Below are 22,877 nucleotides of genomic sequence, written 5' to 3'. Positions count from 1 at the left end.
CTTAGACTCATCTACTCTTAGAAAAAAAAATACACATATAAGTCTAATTTCACAATCTGGTAACATGGACCTAGATATTAAAGTCATATATTAAAAACCTTAGAGCAAAGGCAAAGATACAATATCACTGAGCATGGTGAGTGAATTGATAGACTTAAGGAGCTTTTTGTTTAACTATTAAGAAAGTATTTCTTTTGAAAGTTGTAATGATTTGTATCTAGAATGTTCGCTGAAGACTCATGTGTTGAAGGGTTAGTCCCCAATACAGTAATGTTCTGAAGTGGGGCTTCTGGGGGACATGGACTGTATCATTGGTGGATTAGTCCATAGATGGAATCTTAGCTGAATGGGCTCCTGAGTGATGGTGGAAATTGTAGAAGTAAGTCCTAGTAGAAGGGAGTGGGTTCTCGGGTGCAAGTCCTTGGGGACTGTATCTTATCCCTGACCCTTCCATTTTTTTTCTCTCCCTCCTGGCTGCCATGCAGTGAGCAGTTTTTCTCCACCATGCTCTTCTGGCATGTTGTTCTGCCTTGCCTTAGGCCCAAAGCAACGGAGTCTACCAAATATGAACCTCTGAAACCATAAGACAAAAATAAATCTTTCCTCCTTTGTTTTTCTCAGGTATTTTGTCATAGCAATGAAAAGCTAACACAAAAGTGTATATTTAACATTGCAGAATCAGAAACTAACATTCAAACTAACATTACACTGATTTCTTTTCTGATCCCAAAAGACTCAGTCATGTAGTTCCTGGATGTTAGAACCTTCGAGAAGGTCCTTGCTGCCAGCATGCTGAGAGAGGAAAGCGTGTGGGTGAACATAAGTATCTGTGGTAGACATCACAAAGGACTCGGCACCTCAAATCCAACAGTAGTGTTCTTTCATTTCCCTCTTCACAGACTCGTTCCTTCTTCCTATAGCTCTTTTCCCCACCATATATGCTATTTTTTCACCTCCAATATTTCCTCCCCTCCTCACTTATCCAATGGAGCTCAACATTCTTCCTAAATGACATTCTTTCATGATCTTCCCTGACTAAACCAAATCACCCCTCACCAACTCTCCTCAGCCTATCTTTGTTTACAGAACATGTAACAGTTACAATCTTATGTTTTCACATATCTTCATTAGACTGTTTCATTGAATTATTAGCCCAAAATTAGACCAAAATTAACGTCCATTCTACCACTGCATCTTCAGTACATGACACGTCATATGCTATAAATATGTACTGAATGAAGTGTGCATTTTCTGTTGAATGCCTTGGATGTGGTGGCATTTAAGAAAATTTGCAGCTAGTACAACATATTGTTCAATAATCAAATAATGTACTTATAAGTAGACAAACTGTGTTTTGCTCTGTCATATGTTGTTAGATTTGTAAATTCTATTTCTGTCCAAATAGAAACTCATGATAATCAAATGAAGATCTGGGTAACACTTATCACAGAGTCTGACACATAGTAGCAGATAAATAACGTGCAACTCCATTATTAAAAAAAAAATTGGTAAAAAAAATCATGAGTATACTTAATAGTGAAATAAGAACACATTTCTAATTAAGGACAAAGATTCATATAAACAATATCAGTTTTAGCAAGCTATAAATAAAAGTCACCAGTGGATGACACAGGTTACTTCAGGTAGGTTAGTTAGAAAGTTTAAGACTACCATGATCAGTACATTTCATGGCTTCCTAGACAACCTTCCGATTAAATATCATACTTGAGAAGACATTCAATTATAAGAAAATTTAGAGCCCAAACTAATTTTTCAAGTCAGTCAAACTCCTGCTTTTAAAAGGCAGCATCTGTGTTCATTTTGATGTCCTCTGCTAAAATTATTCCCCAAAATATTTGAGAGGGGGACCCTGGGGGTCATCACATCATTTATGGATACACAATGAAGTGTTGTCACGCACCAGAAATCACAGGAACTTGTTAAATTCCTGGAAAGTGCCCTCTGTCTAGGAATGGCAATGGTGTGTCTTCTTTGAATGGGGAAACAGGCTCAAGTAGTTTTGCATTAGAAACACTGAGAATTAAGAACAAAACAATTCCCAAAGACATCTTCCACTTGGAACTGCAAAAAGAAATGGCCCATTAAAACTGCCCACTTGCCCTGGTTTTAATTTCCATCTTCCCCATGGACTCAAAGGTCAACCGCCATAAGGGGCTCTGCACAATGCTCAGTCATAAAGCATTTTTCAGTGGGCAAAATGGGACCTCATTTATAATTCCTCATCTTTTTAAAAATATTTTTTTAGTTGTAGGTGAATACAATGCCTTTATTTTTATGTGGTGCTGAGGATTGAACCCAGGGCCTCACACATGATAGGAGCTTGCTACCACTGAGCCACGACCCCAGGCCAATTCCTCAGCTTTTGAAAAACTGCAGATATACAAACTACTTCTCAGAATATAAGTTAGTGTCCCCTCTTTTACAAGGGAAATGAAATGAAAATCGTAGGCTCAATCCGTGCAGATAAGCAGCAAAATAATTCAAATCTAAACCCACTTGCTTTGGAACACAGATATGTTTTTATACTTAAAAATATTAGTGAACTTCTTTAAATAAGTTAACTATAATGAATAACATTTAAAAAATTATATAAGTGGCTTACATTAATTATAAAAATTAAAAACAGAATTTTGCATAATCACAGAATAACAGCTGCTATTCATATTTTGGCCACCAGATGGCAATGCAGGAAAATAAAAGGAAAGTAAATGGAAAAAATCTTGACATACCTAAGTTTCATAAAAGTATTTCTATTAGAAACATTTTAAAATTTGCTTTGTTTTTATAGAAAATTTGAAACTATAAATACAAAAGAACAAAATGATTATTCCAAAACATCCAGAAAATAGGTGGTAATATCTAATCATGTGGCTATGAATATATTCAAGATTAATTCATAAGATTTTATCTATTACTAAAGTGGTTTCCATAAATTCTCTACCAAGTTAAAGTATATCTTTGCCAGTCTTATTGTGTTCTTATGGACACATTTTGTTAAACTGCAAATAAAAAAAGTAATTCAATATTTAAATCCTGGGATTTCCTTGATAGGTACAGAAGTGAAACTTTTTCTCATACAATAATTTTTTTATAATAATGTGGACTTTAAGTTCTATTTTTCCAGTTTGCAATTTACCTTGTAATATGAACTTATGAATTTATTCCTTTATGAATTAAAAAAATAATGTAGCTCAAAAAATCCATCAATCAGACAAATATTCATTTATAACCTGTTCGAATATTTCATGGGCTTCTGTTTATCTTACATCTTGATGAATATTAATGGTGAAATTTATTTTCCTCAATACTCTGAAATAACATACTATTTATTTTTTCAAATAACCAATTTCCCCATTTACTAAGTAATCTTTGGAACATGATCTGTTTTTCTAAAATTTAGATTTTTTTGATGTATTTCTGTAACTTCTATTCCTTTACTCTTCCAATTATTTCATGACTTTCCTGCTTTTTAATATTAATAAAAATTTTAGCTAACATGTTTTGAGAATCACATGAATGCTAGTTGAACACCTGACATGTGTTAAGCAGCTTAACTTTCAACAAGCTAAGGTTTTAGTTTTAATATGGTTCCCATTGGACAGTTGAGGAAATGAGGCTTACAATGTCAGGCAAAGTGCCCAGAGTCACAGCCCACCAAGGATCAGAGCTAACCTCAAATCCAGACTACCTGACACACTTTACTCTAGGGTCATCCATCACTTCTGACTTAAATTTAAATACCAGAAGAGTAAACTACCATAGTCTGTCATGCTACTGCTTTTAAGATCTTCATTTTGAAATTTAGAAATTTCTATTTTTCTTTGGTCAAACTAGAACTGCATTTAACAATAAGTTAAAAAAAAAGAATGACTTCTTTGCCTGAGTCTGTTTTTCATTCCAGGAGAAATTATTCATTAGTTCTACATTTCAACACTTTTAAATATACCTCACATATTCATATCATCTTTATTCTGTTCACAATACAGGTCCTGAATGCATTATTAAGAGTACTAGTAGACAATTCATGATTTTTCATCAGGTTGCTAATGTGACTTTAGGTTTATTATTGATCTCTGTCCAGGGAAAACCAAAAGATGGTCACACTCCCAGCCAGTAACACTGAGAATATTTTCACCTAACAACACTCCTGCATGGGTCACTGTTGTCCTCTAACGAATGGTAACTGTTCCTGACAGTGGCTGCTGGTCTGTAGTTTCTTTGGCCCACCAAATGAAAGCAGAAACATTTTTGTAAACAGTTTCGACTAGGTAATTTAGGAAAACGAGGGCCAATGCAAGCTTTGCCTCTAATAAGCATCAAAGACACAATTGACTCCATTATCTCCTGTGAGCTTTAGTTTCCTTTTTTTCTTGTATAAAAGACTTTACTAGGTACATCACTAGGAAAGTCACTCAAGTGCTTACATCTGATAACATGCAGAAAAAAATTAAGAATTCTGTGGGTGTCAAACGAAAAGAGTACCAGTAGACAAAACAGAATTCTGTTTAATTATAATTGCTGTAATTATATAGACTATATAATTATTAAGAAAGATATGTCTTTGTATTATGTTATAAAAACAAAATTTGTTTGCCTATAAATGTAAGTGATCATACATCAGCAGTCTTAATTTTTATTTTTATACAAATTTCAAATTAACTTGAACCATATTTACATACTCAGTATTCAGTTCATTCACCTTTGAGGAAATGGTGAGTGCATTTGTAAATAAATTCCAAGTACCATTTTGAACATATTCTATTTATACTTTGATATAGAATTTTTCTTTAATTTAGTGCATTTAGAAGAATTTTAAACAGCCGAGCATATGTTATTCTTCAACATCAAAAGCAATTTGTATGTAGCTTCCTAGCTGATCTCTCCTTGACATGTTTATATCCTCAACCATCTTTTAATTCACTACAGTGCAATCCTGATTCCACAGCAATCGTCCAGCTGGAAATAAGGATAGCTTTCTTTCCTGTTTCATCATTCTCAAGATATAATAATCTTGGTATTATTTCTATAACAAATATTATTCATAGCCCTCTGGAAATTTAAATGCCAGCTCCTGAAGATAAAATCTTAATGAAATAAGCAAATGATCACACACTACTTGATCTACACCCCTTTAACAACACTGTGGTGCAGATCTGATCAATATGTTCAGTTTTTTCAGGATACCTGAAGCTGATTACTTGGAAATTTTTCATTAGGTGAAAAAACAGCAGTGACAGTGCAGACATAGCTCCATCTTCTTGAACAACAGAGAATGATATACACATATCGATGTGTGATGTGTTTACACAGCAGATACACAGTGATACTGGTAATGAGTGAGGATGACTCTGATCATATAAGAAAGCAAAATCATCTTATCAGGGATTGGAATTTGAATTGAAAGAGTGGTAGTGTGAATTCAGTCATGGCCACTATGCACCTTGAAATATTCTACACAAGCCAACAGCAGCACAAAGTGGTGTCTCCTCACAGAAAGAAGCATACATTCTTGGGGAAGAAGAAGCGCAAAGATACAGAGAATAAACAAACCCTAAACAATTATATCAGGTGAAGAGAAATACACTATAAAAAATGAAGCAAGGTAAAATGGAACACAACTGAAGTGACAGAATAATGACATTGGACATCTCTCTGAGACAGGGTCATTGAGGGGGACCTGTGATAGGGCAGTATTTAAACCAAGACCTGAGTAAAATGGAGACATAAGGAGGCAACGAGGAAGAGTTGGAGGCATTAGGATTCATGTCATAATAAACAGGAGTGATATCTCATCTGTACGTATCTATAAGACATGCACTGAACAGGTGCATCAGTGGTTATTTTTTTTAAGCAAGGTCATTAACATCACCAGTGAGTTATTTTAAACATGGAATGGCACCTGGGATCAACAAAACCAGGTGATGATATAATTAAATAAGAAATTTGTAAAAGAACTTATGCAAACTGTCCCTTTAGGATGCAGTTCCTTACATTTTAAACATAAAAAAAAAAAAGGATTTTTATGTCTTAGTGCATGTTTTTCAAGCTATAGTGCATACCTCAAAATTCTCAAAATTATTTTTAGTCTTTAAGGAATTTGCTGAAAATTTGAAAATGGGATTTTGTTTATTTAATAGTTATGATGAAAGTGTATGCATTCTACTAATAATTACCTGTAGTACCCACTTATATTTTAATTTTTTTGAATGTTTAGCCTGCTAAATACTTAAGATCAAATATAATAATTTAAATAACTGAACAATTGTACTATGTCTATAGATTGGGTCAGCCTAATTCATTCTCTTTCTTTATACTCAAAAATAAGTGAATAAACACACTTCGAAAAATTTTAACCAGTAAATACTGAAATACATGGCATCTTATCCTAGTTCATCTTAACAAATGCTAACAGATTTTATATTTTTAAAAACAATACTCAGTTCAGAATAAAAATATTCCTTTGTCTCATCTTGAATATTGCTTCCCCATTTCCAAAACTGTATATATTACTAATTTCCAAGTACCAAAACCCTAGTGCACCAAGTAATTAAATGGAAAAAAATGTGTCATGCTTGTCAACACCTTCTTATAAACTTTCCTCATATTTGCAAAGCAATTAAGTTATCCTCTGGTATCTCTTTTAAAAAATAACTAACCTTCACTACTTTGCACCATTATTATAATCCCTAAATTTGTCTTTTTTTTTTTCCAGTTTTTTTCCCCATGTTTTTTTTAAATAATGATAATTTTTCAAGTGCCCACATTCACCTTACAGGAAAAGTATATAAAAGGAAATAGTTTTGGTTTCTTTAGTGACCTTAATTCCATATCTTCTTCCTGTGTTTTTTAATACCCTACCAAAAAGTTAAAAAACGATAAAAGAAAAATATCCACAAAACTATAAACTATCAAGATCTTAAAACTCATGTCAGTGATAAGCACAGGTTATAACAAGCCCCAGATGCCTATTAAATTTGCTAAATGTACCTCCTTAAGATACATCAATTTCCTGATTTCCTCTTTTATAATGATGTGAAACCTGCCTGTTGTACATACAATTAACAGTAATGGGATCAAAATCATTGTGTCAGATTTACTTGGGGACTTGCTAAATGCAGCTTCTGGCTCTGTAGCTTGAGGTTCTGCATTCCTAACCACTGCCTGATGGAGCTGCCAGATCAGGATCATGCTGCTTGGCCACAGGCCCCAATTTAAGAAGCAAGGGTATAAAGTACAATCTTCCTGTTCATTGACATAAATGAGCTATGGATCAACATAACGTTTTCCTGAAATCTAGATGGATGGCTATTTTATATGACATGAAATGAAATTACTCTCCTAGATACCGTTTGTTACAGAACTCTATTGGCATGCTGCCTTTTATTTTATTTGAGCTCTGGCAAAAGAAAAGGCCTATTTTGTAAGGTGTTTTAAGTTTTTCAGGGGATAGAAATCACTTTTAAATTCATATTGTGCAATAATCTACAAATTACCATTTGTTATTGAATAACAAAGTTCCCAATCTTTAAAAAAAAAACAAAACAAAACAAAATAAAACATGTCCTTGTCTGGAAAATGTTAGGCATGTTTTAGAAGAAAAGCTGAAAATTGAAAGCATATAGGAAATGGAGTAATTAAAAGTCACGCCTGAATTTGTTTATACAATGCAACTTCATATTTCAAGAGACACCCACTTTATTATTGATTGTTGTTAAAATGTCAAGACAGGACCTTTGAAGTGCCTGAGATTTTATTCTGCTTGCAAATTCACAAATCAGCTTCTACATTTTCATAGGAAACAGGCAAAACCAAACCAAAACAACAACAAAAAACCAACCAACCAAAATAAACAAAAATGAGTCCTCCAGGTCAGGAAAAAAAAAAAGGATAGTTTGATATTCTCAGCAATAGTACTAGCCAGTGTAACATTTTGTTTGTACAGGATTACCATACTTTGGTAATACAAAGTGATAGACGGATAGCCAGGGGTCCACCCTTGTAGGCAAAGAGGTGTGATTCAGGCAAGAAATCCCAAGATGAAATCCTGATCTTATATTAAGACTCACAGTAGACTACCAACCTCCCCTCCAGAGACAGTATCTTAGTTATTCTGTCATTTAAATCTCTTCTGGGGAAAAGGAATCTCTAACTTTACTATCATGGAATGCACAAAAATCAGAGAAAATTGCTTTTCATGCTAAGACTTGAAGAAATAAGACAGATTCATGAAGAATCATATTGCAACAGTTGGTAGAAAAGTGTAGGAAGATGATAACAAAAATAATAACCATAATCATGATTACAATGTATAAGCACTTTACATGTGACACTTCATTTGATGCTCAATGACATTTTGGCAATATGATTCTGTCCATATTATAAAAGAGCAAAGTTGAGATTTATCAGCTTTAGGTGCCTTGCAGAAGGATGGCTAACAAGTGGTTTTAGAGATTGTGCATTATCCCTATGCAATTCTACCCATAGGTGTGAGACATTGAGCCAGGGGTGAGCCTTATTAATAAAATCGATGTAGGTATCAAGTGGTGTTGGATCATTTCATCATCTTGCTCTTTATCCAACATAAACCATCAAGTTACTGGTTCCCTGCTCTGCATACTATGCAAAATGAATCTGTAGACTCTACAATCTTTACCAAAGTTATTTGTGTTTATTTGGGAACATTAGAACAGACAAGTCTCACACTGAGGGCTGTTATCAAGGAAACTCACCATCTTTTTAGCAGTTATCTGTGAGGAAAAGACTCCATTTGGACTGGGGCTCACCTTCCTATCACAGTCTCTAACTTGGCCACAGTTCCTCACTCCTTATTTTGTACCTGCATTTATAGACTGTTACTTGTAGGATGGTTTATTGACTACAATCTGGGCAAAAGGTAGAACTTTCTTTTTTTAAAGTTATCTTTTATAACAATTACAAGAATATTATAAGAAAATTATATCTTAATTATTATATTCTGGTAAGAAACCAAAGATAGCATTTTATAATAAATATGAATTTGGAAAGCTTCCAGGAAGAAAACTGATGGAGAGTCCTTTAACACAGTCACAAGGTTCATATCCATAACACAGTCACAGGGTTCATATCCAATTCTTAAAGCAAGAAAACTGGACTGGACTGAAACAGAAGATTTTCAGTAGTTACCTTTTTTTTTTTTTCTTTTTCTTTTTTCTGTGGTACTGGGGATTGAACCCAGGGACTTGTGCTTGAAAGGCAAGCACTCTACCAACTGAGCTATATCCCCAGACTTTTTTTTTTTTTTTTTTTTGGTATTTACCTTTTAACATATTGTCTAAAATTGGCTTATATTTTCCTTTCCTTCTCCACTGGCTTGTAGTATTTTACTTGTAAAACGTCAGACTCCTCACTTTCATAAACAAATTCAACTCCCTCTGACAACATCTGAAATTTTGCTTGTAAATCAGAACATGCTGTGATCAAATCACAGCTTCTATCATCCACCACTTCTATCAAAGCGAGTAACTGGATTAGTGGGAAAACAGCTCTAGTACACTTGCATTTAGGCTTTGTCTAACAGCAGGCTTTCTTTCTGCAACAAAGAACAGTCCCGGAGACAGTGGAAACACTCGAAAATGATGCAGCATTAGTTCTGACATCTTATACGTAATTTAGGCATTAAAATTACTTTAAAAAAAAAAGCTTAGACACAAAGATAACAATGAGAGGTTGCTTGATTTTTCCACTTGGTGGTCCTAGACAACCCTGGAAAAAATGACTGATGTGTTTTTGGTGCAAGGCACATGAACCCTCTCCAGTATACTCAGTACCTTGTTTCCATGCACCTCTGGAGTTAGGCAAGCTAAAACTTACACTATTGCTTTTCTTTCCTAGTCTTTCAAACAATTTAAGAAAGAAATTCAGGAAAAAAATACCTAGGCAAATATGTGAATACATACACAAATACGTGTCATTATAAATACGTTTTAAAGATTTTTCCCCCTGAGAATTGCCATGTTATTAAAGTATTAAATTTATATGTAATGAGAAGGGCTTATCTGTTAAAACCAAAAACATAAATTTTCTTTTCTGTTAGCAAAATATCGCAAAAAAAAAAAAAAAAAATCAATTGTCTTTAAATACATCCATTTCAGGTAATTTGTACCCAAAGTAAAGCCAGTAAAGTAAAGAATTTCTTACAAACTATGAAGTTAATGTGGCTGATTCTAGATATTATATAAATGTAAATGAGAATATACTAAGTTTGATAGAAGCAAAAAGTTGATGGGTAAATTAAATAAATACATAAAATGAAGATATACTACCTAGAAAAAAATATAACTTAGAAATGGTGTTTATGTGTTTATCTGCAAATAAAAGGATAATTCAATTCATATAAGCATTTTTAAGCCAAGGTACAGCAAATTTCCTTAAAGAATTCCTCTACTTAAACACAAATAGCTTCTTCCTTCAAAAAGGAATAATAAGTTTATATTTGTAAAAATATATTTCTCTTTGATTTTATAACCCAATTATTTGGACCTTATTTTACAATTTATTTTAGTGTATAGTTATTAGTTATAACTATAAAATCTGCAGACACATTTTATATTTTTCTTGAAGACTTAGTCTCAGAACTTTTTTTGTTAAATCTGGACTCATACATGAAAATGGCTATACTCCAATTCTGTCCTTCTTCTTGGAAAAGTTATTAGAACTTTGTTTCTTTATTCATAAAATTTAGTATTTTTATCTATGTCACGAGGTTCTTCTGAAAGACTGAACTAGTTGCCATGAAGAAAACAGAATAATTCCTACCACATGAGCAGAATTATATTCTTAAATTTATCCATCACCTAAGATTAAACTGAAGATTAACTCACAAATAAGGTAAACAATGAATACACATCTACTTTGGATCTTATTTGTATTGATTTTTTGAAAGGCAAATCTATGTCTGGAAAAATATGATCATTTAAAATAATTTAGTGAGTTTCTAACCTTGAAAATGTCCTCGTGATTATTGCAAAATAATAAAATTAAACAAAGTACATGGCAAACAAAAATTTCAGAGTATAGTTGAGCCCCCCCCCCAAAAAAAAACACCACCCAAAAAAACAGAAAAAAAATCTATCTCCTTATGTTAAATAAGAGCCATATACAACTTAAGTAAAGAAAATAACCAAAACTAAGCAAGTCCAAGGAGGAGGTAGGCGCTAAGATCAGTAATAAATTTCTCTGGAAGTCAAAGGAGAAATCACAAACCTCAACTTCCAGTGGTTTCCTCTCATATTCATCTTACCATTTCCATAAGTGTGCATACTTCAATATCACTCTTCTTCCAGTTTTTGAATATCTTACTGAGATACTTTCACAATTTTTAAAGTGAGTTATCAAGATACATTACTTCCTGATCAAAAGCATTCCCTGTTCTTTCTATAAGTAACATATTATATTTTCCCAGATGCTTTTATTTCACATGTTCAAGCCACAATAAGTGAGAATTTCCACGTTAAAACTTACAAAGAGCCTTCAGGACCCATAATATTTTTAAGAAAATCAATAATCTTTAGAATTTGTCAGGCATTAAGAATCCCAATATCAAATCTCATTCAATTTATTTAACTAAAAGAACTATTAACTATTGGCCAAATGTTGAAAGTATAAAACTCATTCAAAGGTTGCTTAATCAGAAATTCTTTTAGGACATATTTATTAATAGCACTGTTCACTTTCTGTGACATATGCTATTGAGGTCCCATTCATAATTCCATGCACACCATACTAACTTTTAACTGCTTAAGCCTGCAGGCAAACCTCTGCTATTACATATGGTGGGCTAGAAATGCCAATGCTCCCTTGGAAGCAGTCATTAATTTGTATACTCCAGCACATTTTCCCTTTGGAAAGGAGCACTCTCATTCTTGTGATCAATGCTGGTTCCCAGAATATCCAGGGGAGTAAACTACACTCACTCAGGGTGGTAACCTGGTGATAATACATCATTTCTTAGTTCTTTTCTTTGTTTTAATTCCCACATTTCTCTATCTTTCCTGGAGTCACTTTCCCAATAAAGCATTTTAACTTGAATACTTGACTCAGTGCCTATTTCTGGGGAAACCCAATCAAAATTAACACAAGCAGTGGTATTGGTAAACATATCTTCAGATGGGATTCTAGAATAGAACCATTCACAAGCCATATAGCAACAAAGACCCCCCCTTAGTGGTTGGGCAAACCAGTCATAACTAGAGTCAAAGAAATAATAGTCAGATGATACATTACAATCACTAAGATTTCCATCTGAGGTGTTCTGAACAAAATATAGATTGAAGGGGATGCACATAGCCTTTGAGAGATTTGGGGACCATGGTAATCATAAAGCTAAGAGTTGGTTGTTAAATTTCTGTGAAGAAAATGACAGCCTATGGTCAGTCAACTATGGATGAAGTGCAAAGTAAGAAACCCAGAATACTTCAATATCAGCTAATAAAGAGATTCTCATTTCCTGTTGCAGGCAGTTAAACATGAGCTAGTCATCATTTGCTTTTGAGAATCAGAATTATAAAAGAGGCAACATTCATAGTGTTGGCAGATTTCTATGCAAAAGTCAGAGTATTATTAAGCAAAGAATGGGGCCCTAAGGCTATTCAATGGATGCAGTTAAGAACACTGAATTTCTGGATTCCCCTCTCCTCTGACCTAATTAGGCCCCTTTCTTATAGGAGAAGGCACAAAGTGTGCACATCTCTGTCTCACATCAATATTCTCCAGAGGGCATTCTTTGCAGAAGAGGTACTGAACAATTGTGTGGATAAGATGATTTGTATACTAGAGGTCATCCAGCTCTATATGTGGTGACTCTGGTACTTGCAAAATTGGCCCCTGAATGGAACAAAAGTATGAGTAGTAACAGAAGATAGGCACAGGCTCTTTCTTACCTATTCCGTTACAGCTATTGCCACAAGTAAGTAGCCAACTCAATGGGAATAGTCCAATTCCATATCCCAAGTATAACACCTCTCAACACAATAAGCAACTTGATGTAAAGATTATTATAATGCTTGTTACCTCCCCAGAGTAGGGGTAAAATTTATTTTTCTTGTTGGCACGTATTCCCATGATGAGATTCTTGCATTTTCATAAAGGCTCATCCAATATCACTCATCCTTAGAGTTCATATACTGCTTGATTTATGATCACAGGGTCTTTTATAACATCTTTTAAAATGAAGCAAACCATTTATGGTAAAGGAAGTTCAATAATGGACACAGGACAAAACAATCTACTAAGCCCACCACCATATCTACATCACTAGAAGCTGCTAGCCTGGTAAAACAGGTTCCAGCTTGGAGATAACAATTCATTTTGTTATGCTGTCTTTCAAGATGTGACATGGTTCTGAATTGTGGTTCTATGAACCATTATGGTATGTGCTATAGCCAGCTGAAAATGCTACAGCCCATGAAAATGATGGCTAAATTTTCAGGAATTTTTAAGGCCAACAGACTTCACATTGGTAGCTTGAAATTGGCCATGGTATATTTACATCATGAAAACTGGCAAAGGCTATGAATCATATTTCTCCTTTTCCATGGTTCTACCTCCAAAAAATCAAATTCATGAAAACCATGGTAGGTAATTAGGAATATCCCCTGTTACCATAACTCAAATTGATCCTGAGAAATTTTATACTTGCTGTCCCTCCAACTTTAGGTTTTGCTGAAATACATGTTCTGCTTTTCAGTTGTGTGTATGGGAATAAGGCATGTGTTTTTGCTAGTGTCAGTAATGATTTCGCTAAATCTAAATTTATAGTTACTATAGGGATGTTGTGTGCTTCTCATGGCAATAGACTGACATGAAATAAACAAACCAAACAAACAAACATCAAAAAATGGTGATTATTATGGGGATTGATACCATACACTATGGGCAGTAAGAACCACAAATGGAACTCAAATAATTTATTGGAATGGTGATGACGAGGAATGGGAAACTGCAGAAACCACTGTTTGAGTGAGCACAGAAATCATGAATTCATAGATCTCTTGTGGGGGAAAAACATTTGAGTCATGCCACCAAGCAAGCTACCAGAAAATGAATAAGGATACAGGGAAATGATTAGAGAAAAGATGTAATAAATTATGACCTAGGTTCAGCCTCTAGAAGTTCACCATCCTGGTGCACTGAGCTTGTCTGGTTTTTAAAAATTGTGACTAGTCTCCACCTTTAATAATCACTAACTGGACAGAGTGGACACTGGCCATTTCCCCACTCCTAGCATTGGTGGTCTTTGGTTTCAGCACTGCCTCTTGCGGCCAGAATCTGTCCTGCCCATACATGTGGAAGGCTACTCTGCCTAACACCCAAGCTCCTTGGGGTTTGGGCAAGATAACTCTAAAATGAACATACTATTTGGTTTCCACAATTTCTCAGCAGAATTAAGTCCCCTTAAATTAAATCTAGATTCTGCAACAGATAAGATGTTTAACCCTTCGTCTTTTGTTATGACAAAGATAATCTTTTCTTAACATTCATTGCAATGCCTTTATAATTAATGTTTATATGCAAATAAAGCTAAATCAGTGTCTTCTCTGATCGCCTTATTTGAGAGATCAAGCATTACATTTTACTTGTTGGCATTCTGTTGAAATATGTAGTCTGTAAAATCAGACTGAGATGAATCAGAGGTCTTATGCAGCATCAAGCTTTATTAAGTAACATCAAGGCCACTGGAAAACCAAAGGATCTTTAAGGTCCACCTGAAGTGGACAAGAGAGTTCTGGCTGGCTCCCCAGCCTTTTACTTTCTATGCTGGATACATCTCTCTGACCTACATGAAATGATGTCTCAAAGAGAGTTTCACAGGGCTCCTTGTGGAATTATTTAAACTGTGACATATCTCCAATTTATTCCCCAGAAAATTACGGCATCTGTGGACATTTCAGGGAATTATGCACCATAAATATTGGGTTCTGTTGACTCTTGCTATCCTTAGCCAGGAATATCCTATTAAAAGCATTTTAGGGATAAGTTATCTTCCTATTAGTAGACAGCCTTCATTAAGTTATGTGGAGCTTCAGTTAACAAGAGATTATACTGGGTCTCCTGCCTCCTACCACTCCCAGTGGACCCTTCCTGGAATGGGAGAAAATCAATCACTACCTTAACGTGTTCCTCCCAAGTGATTTCAGAGGCAGATCCACTCTCATACGCTCAATACAAAATAGCCTCACCGCAGATTCCTCCTCCTACATCCATGTCTCTATGACTTCAAATGTGAAATTATATCCAGAAGAAAATGGCCATGAAATACTTTACATAAATTTTATGAATTAAAATAAGTTGTGATAACATCCATTTCTCTTATTTCAGTTGCTTCAGAGTTTAATAATTTCTATTGATGAGGAAAAAAGTCTAAAATGGTTCAGAGGTACATTTATTTGTCTATTGGTTCTTGCATTATAAAGAAAAAGCATACTTGAAAACTGTAATGCACTATGGTTATTTGTCCAGGGTGAAAATAAGCATTACAATGAATGGAAAATCACCCCCTAATCATACTGCCAAGATGCTACTTCCCAGGAGTCCCACAGGTATTGAGGAGTGAAGGGGCTCCCATTACCTATTCAAGCTCTGCTGAGTGAAGGAGAATATCAGGAATGCTTTTCATTCATATTCATTATTTTGATTACTATATCAGAGATAAACCATTAGGAAATCAAAAAGGATCTTAGCATGGACGTATAGGAGAATCAGTAATGTGGTAGGATAGCTCAGTAAGATAGCCTTTCAACAGTATCACATACCTCAGCCTAAGATAAAAGTATAAAGTATCCAAAGACAGGGGGAGATAGCATTTGCAGATATAATTCAAGAAAATGCAGTTGTCTTATACTTACTGAAGCTACATTCACAAAATCATCATCTGAGAGAGTTTCCAACATTTCAGAAACAGACGTTCGGATCAGTTTAAGCGTTAATCCACTGACACTCCCACTCCTGTGGACAGACAAGTTGGTCTGCATGTGTTATTCATTGGTTATTTTATCAATGGCATCATAAGAAAAGATAACTTATGCACTAACCCTGGATCATTTATATAATATTCAAATTATAAATGTCTCTAAAAAATCGGTAGCAGAGATTTTTTGATATAGTAGAAATAAGAAATTCTATGCTTCATTTTCTACCAATATCTATACTTATTTCTATATAAAACCATCAAAATTACCTGCAAGTGATGATTTATAAAATACATGGATACTCATGGCACATTTGCTCATTCAAGGAATATGTATCAATACCAATCCTAAGAAGCCAATTTAGCAGGGAGGGCTACAGAGGTTATAGGCATAGTCGCTGTTCTGGAGGCCCAATGTTTGACTTTATTGAGCCAATAATTATAAAGCCATAAAACAACTGTGACAGTAGATTTACGGACAGAATGTCTTGTTCTGCACCCTAAAGCAGATATCCTCTACAACTTAGTCTTCATTTCTTGTTTCTAAATGTTCTATGATCCTTTATGACTTCCCTTATTCACAGGGCTCCTCTCTAGGGAACTAATTCCCACTTCTACATCACAGAGAGTCATCAGTATCTGAACTTGAACTAATTAACAAATAAATAAAATGACTAATATATAAACTCCTGGAAATTTTCTTATATATCAACATGTCCCTTGAACAAGGTCACAGTACTAACATTTAAAAATATATTTAACATTCATCTAAACTTAACTCACTTTTCTTCTTATTATTATTATGATTTTGTTTTTTTTTAGTGGTACTGGGATAGAACTCAGTGGTTCACATCTGTCAGGCAAGTGCTCCCTCACTTTACCAGGCCCCCCAAAATTTAATTGAGTCATTAATGTCTCAAGTGCCAAATGAATCTTTTTTTGGTTGGAAGAACTGCTTAGTTTCAGCAACTCTGTATTTCAATATTGCTCAAAATCTAAATCAAAAAATGGAACCAAATAAGTAATTTTTCAAAAACATTCAGTCTTTAGAACCATGCCATAAATTCCCACTTTCTACAGATAAACATGAAAGTCTTCTAATTTTCAATAAAATAATTTTTGCTGATTTTGTTATTGTGGTTTCTTTGTGTAGATATAAAAGTATAAAAATCATGTCCTGTTTCTTTTTTGTTTTTTCAAACTGTCATAAGTTTCCAACATATTATTCTTACCTACAAATTCTCTCAAATGCTCAGCATAAAAATATGATATTTAACTACTCACACGTCAACCAGAATAAGCATGTCCTTAGGAGATGCAGCTCCTTGGATATACCTGAAACAAATAACACATAAATGTTTTTCTCCCTGCAACATAACATAGAAATTAATTGTCTAGATTTTAACAGATCTCTGACATAAGGAAATTTCCAAGGAAAGACCTAATTCCATGTTATCTCACTAGACAATGATCGTTTATTCACATTTTGTAATAGCAGCTTGAAAAGATTATATTTAACCTGATATTGGGGATGTCAAAGGCATGATAATTAAAGCACATTTTCCAGATATTTATAACAAAAGATAAAGATATAGATTTTTAATACTAACAGTGAATGAAATCGACTTCCAAAAGGACATTTTCTAAAGAAAAAAAAAAAAAAATCCTGAGCTCTAATTGTTGACCACATGTTTTTAAACCACTCCAATGAACAACAAATTGTCCTGTTTTAAAATATAAAAGAAAACACAAAAAAGATCAGTGATCTAGGAACTAAAAAAAAAAAAAAGTAACACTGAAAAAAGTTTTTTTTTTTTTTTTTTTTTTTTAAACAGGCCTTATTGGTAAATAAAAAAATCACATAGTATGTAATGTTAGCACCAAGAATTTCAAGTGCTCTCAAAAACTTTACATATCCAAGAATCATCTGGAGAATCGTCTCAAAATGTTGATTCCCAATTTAACCACAGTCCTAGAGAATCAAAATCTGCATTTTAAAGAGACTCTAGTAAGAGTTTTTACACAGATGATTCATTGATTGTAGAAAGATATTTTAACAACCTCAAAAGCTCCTTCTATCAGGCCACAGCAGGAACTTGACTTTCTAGTCATCTCTGTGGCCTCTTTGCCCACCACTCCAAATCTAACTTCTCATAAGCCTGTAGGTTACTTGCCAATTAGTTTTCACACAACCTGCAGTACAGTTGCTATCCATTCACGTCTGTGTTGACAAAGAAGTTGGTTTATAATCTGCACCCACGCTTGCTTCCCTTGAAGAAGGTGAAGTAGCAGAGTTTCAGGTATGTTCCCATGGAAGACCAATCTAGTTCATGCCTAGTGTCTTCTTTTTTTGGGGGGAGGGCTGGTTTGGTTTGATTTTGGTTTGTATTTTTTTCAATTGATGCATTATTATCTGATGTAAGGTGATGCCTGCAGAACATCAATCTTAATGCCTAGCATCTTAACACCACTGGTCCTGGTATGCTTCTCAATGGGAAGACAACAGGAGAGGATATTGACTGCTTCTTATGGTTGGAATCTAGTTTCATATTTCCCCCAAAACAATAAAAATTTCTGAACTCAAATCATGTTATAGTAATCTTTGCCTCTACTCAACAACCTATGTCTCCAAAGAGACACACCAGAGAAATATTGCCAAGAATAATACACATGTTAACATTAGTCACTATTATATGTGTTTGGTATTCACACAAATCACTACTGGGACATTTAACAAGGCATTTAAAAGGCTTAAATACATGTTATTGAATCAACCATTATGCCCCTTAGAATCTGCCAGAAACATGAGCAAAATGTTAGGAATAAATTAAATATCCAATGATAGTGTATTTCTTAAATAAGTTACCATACATTCTTTTTAAAAATGATGTCTCTGTGTACCCACAGGTAATGATATGAAAAGGGTGAAATACAAAGCACTATGTTTTACATAAAGTGAATGCATTAAAAGGATACATTCATATATTAACTCTATTTTTCAAAAATTGAAATAAAATAGAAAACCCAAAATGCATAGTTGTTTCCCAATGAGTCCAATTACAGATTATCAATACTTTTTCTATCTTGTATTAGGAGAATTAGTTGCTTTCGTATTGAAGGACAAATAAAACTTCTTTTTGGGAAAAAATAAAACCTAAGCTATACGGACATAATTAGGGGCAGACCTTTCTTTCCTTAGGGCCAGTTCTCATTAGTTCACTGCCACAGGCAAACTATCTTCTATTCTATGCCATCTCTGTTAGAGCTCTACCCCAAGCAAACTGGGAGCCCTTCAACAGAAATTCCCACCAGCCAAAAGAGATTTCGAGCTGAGACTGCATATAAATCTGAAGATAGTCCACTTGAAATAAATGTGATAGTTCATTTCAGCAATATCTGTTCGTTCTTCCTTGAATTTATCACGTGTACTTATGTTTACTTTTAAGAAAACAGAGCACTTTACAAAATGAGATAACATTCATCCTAATAATGAAAACATACCCCAAACATTTTTAACAAAAACTCTAACATAACCTCCTTTTGTCTTTCTCATATTTAAGGTCAGCTAAAGATCCTTACCATGGTCTTCGGCGTACATCATAAAGATCAATCTTGTTTGGAGTTCTGCTATTATCAACCCATGGAGAAGCTTTAAAAAAAAATAAATAAAGGAGAAATTGTAACAATATAAGCTCTACAAAAATAATGTAAACCTCCCGCCAAAAAACACTCACAAAACACCATAGAAAACACCAGAGACAACATTCCACTTATCTATACAAATATTTGAATAGGAGATATCATTTTTATGTCTTCAGTATTTTCTTTTTCCTTTTGGAAAACAACACACTAGTACAAAAGAAAGTTAATACGAGCCATTCCTCTCACATCATTTCAAAGAAACCTTAGATATAAGGGTTTTGTGCTAACTTTTATGTTTCACCAAGGGTGCTAACTTATATGTTTTACCAAGTATCCAGAGGTCATACACTTTTATTCCTCTCTTTAAACAGAACTGTATCTTGACTGCAAACATATGTGTCACTAAGGGAAATTATGCATTCAATTGTTTGATTATTTTATTTTCATTCAATGCAATCTTATTTTGGTTGGTACAAAAGGCTTTTTCTTAGACTACTATCATAAAATACAACTTTTAAATTTTCATAATCATATAATAATCATATTTGATAATGGGCCAATCTATGTTGAAATCCTGATTCAAAGTTTAGGCCATATTTAAAATAATTTCATAATTAAAAAAACTTATTGGAAAGGTGTGGAGTAATTCTAGTTTAGAATCAATGATTTTTTTTGTTAGTTTCACAGCACCTATCATCTGGCAGTAATCAGAAAGAACTTTAGCCTAATTGTATTGATTTTTAAATGCAATTAGTTTACACTTATTCTAATTATATCTATACTTACTTTAATTAAAATGCTTTATAAGGTTTAACTTGCACGCACACCTTAGACCTACTAATGAAAAATAAATGCTGATGAACTGGATAATACTTTTAGGCTTAAGAAGTCCCTCTCCTTGAAGATATTTAGACATGAAGCTCTTGGGAAAATTCAAGTTATGATTGATGTGCCACAATCAATTTTACCCTTTTATTATGTAACTATGGAAATTAAAGAGAACTTTACTGAGAGTCAGGTTTATTAGCCAATGAAAATAATTTGGCCAATTAGAACATGTCTAAAATATATGCAACTAAATCCCTCCTTGACTGTGAAATTTCTTTCCTATTAGTGGCTATAATATACAATGATTTATTCATTTTAAATGACTAATCACATTTACATGAAACAGTAAGCTTAAATATAGCACTCCCCCAAGAACCAATTACTGACATAGTCAATGTAACTGATATGGTAAATTTATTCTTTCAATTTGCATTTGCAGAATCTAAGTGCCAATGATACAAAATATCTTTTTCTTTTGCAGCTCTATAATTGAGCAACAAGCATGTTAGTAGACACCTCAGTTCACTTTCAACTATTCCTCTATAATATTGACTCCCCAAGTTAATATCTTAGTAATAACTAAAAATTTAAAGAAACCTTATCCTAATTTCAGTACCATATTATGCCTAGTACATATTTATTGCCTCTTAACTCTAAATGTACCCTTTGGCTTGCTCTATGAAAATGGATCTGGGTTCTTTGAACATTTGTCTTTTACCAGCTGACATAACCTCAAGCTTTGTCCCCAGATGATGCAAGCTCTGAATGAGGCAAGGATATTTTCCTCATGTTTCTGGCCCATCAGCTCACAGGCAGGTGCAGCACATACAACTTTTCTGGTGTCTGTGACCTGCTGTGCACACCTGTTCTCCAAAGCTCATCTCGTGATGTGCTGCAGTTTCCCCAGGTTCTTACAGCCTGGGCAGCTACACCAGTCACCAAAAGGCCAGCAGTAATCCCCAACCATTTTTGCAGTGAAAAGCTTCCAGTGAGACACCTTGGAAACCCAGAGGGTGGATTTTCAGCAAGTCCCATTAATGCAGATCATGACCATGACCTCTAGAAGTAGATCTGAATCTCAGGTCAGGGATAAGGACCTTAGGGCTCTTTCTTGGACACCCTAGCTCAGGCTGAGGGATAGTAATTGTATGTTAGGTTATAAGATATTACATCTAGCATTCATATATTCTTTAGAATTCTCTGTAATTACAGCCTTTCCCATCATTACTCTAACCCTGTTATAATTAATTCTTTATTTAAAAAATGAACTTTCCCTGGTTCATATCACTATTTTCCACTCCTCTCTCCAGTCCAGTTGGACCAAGACTTAGTGCAAATGTACAAAGGATATGAGAAAAGTGAGATTAGTTACCACTGTCAATAGCAATTATCATGAATTGCTGAGAGTGGTTAGCAATGAATTTGATCAATGATTTAATGAAATGGGAATTTGAAAATTGTTTTAAAATTAGATTTCTGAATTCTTTATAGAGCACATTCATCTAGGATTTGTTTCACTACTACAATTGCTAAATGAACTGATAGGAAGTACTACACTTCATAAAATTTATATCTTTCTTTAAGGACAAAATAATTAAAAGGTTATAATTTACCTTATGAACTGCACTATTAAATTTTAATAATATTTTATAATCTTAGGTAGCTATATTTAAAAATATTAATAATCTTACATAAGCTTTCTGAGATTTATTTTAAGTCATATCCCAAGATTAGACTAAGTTAATAAATTTATATAATGGAAAAATTAAACAGTATAATTTTTTCTGTGATACTGCCAATTAACATGTAAAATCCCATTGTGGCATTTAAGAAGTACATTATTTATATAAGCTCAACTTTATAGATGATCAAAGAGTAAAAGAAATAATAACCATATATCATAATTCCCTGAAATCATGTTTCATAATCAGACATAGTGACACTACATGTCTTGAAATCATTTTCTCAAATCCCTGCAAAATGTGAAATGTCCTTCATTTTAGATGTCCTGTTGGTGTTCCAAAAAGGTTTTGGGAATGCAGGATAGAGGAATAGAAATAGCCCACAATGTGGCATCTCAATACTGACTGTCATCATTAAAAGTAATGATGTTCACTTATGAGAATGTTTTTCTTCTGATCACAAATGAATTGGGCATGTCTTTTACCAGTTCGACTGTGATACTATTTCACGTGCTATCAAAGGTGTGATGTAGCAGCTATCAAACTGACTTAAGCAGATGTTTATCTGTATATTGACTCAGAATACTGAAACGTGGCAGAGGTATATTCTTGAGAAGTATGCAAACTTTAAAGCCATTTTATAGTTAATATAAACTAAAAACTATAGGAAAGTGTCCAGATAATTTTAGTGGCTAGGAAAAAATAAAACAAATAATAGTGCATTGAGGACTGAATGCTATTGGTAGAAACACCACTTCAAA

General features: G+C 33.9%; 1 protein-coding gene across 13 annotated transcripts in view; it reads right to left on the bottom strand.

Annotated features, from left to right (window-relative positions):
* Positions 1–22,877, bottom strand: part of CACNA2D1 (calcium voltage-gated channel auxiliary subunit alpha2delta 1) — a 455,544-nt gene that overhangs the window by 90,666 nt on the left and 342,001 nt on the right. For all 13 annotated transcript variants that reach the window (XM_079151110.1, XM_079151106.1, XM_079151111.1 and 10 more), the window contains 3 exons: positions 19,544–19,613; positions 17,249–17,299; positions 15,903–16,002 (listed from right to left, as the gene is read on the bottom strand). In XM_079151110.1, coding sequence (XP_079007236.1) covers positions 15,903–16,002; positions 17,249–17,299; positions 19,544–19,613 — 221 coding nt within the window. The remainder of the gene's footprint in view (positions 1–15,902; positions 16,003–17,248; positions 17,300–19,543; positions 19,614–22,877) is intronic.

The sequence above is a fragment of the Sciurus vulgaris genome (assembly GCF_902686455.1).
Source record: "Sciurus vulgaris genome assembly, chromosome: 8".
In the NCBI taxonomy this organism is placed as follows: domain Eukaryota; kingdom Metazoa; phylum Chordata; class Mammalia; order Rodentia; family Sciuridae; genus Sciurus; species Sciurus vulgaris.
This window is presented reverse-complemented; position numbering and strand designations above follow the sequence as displayed.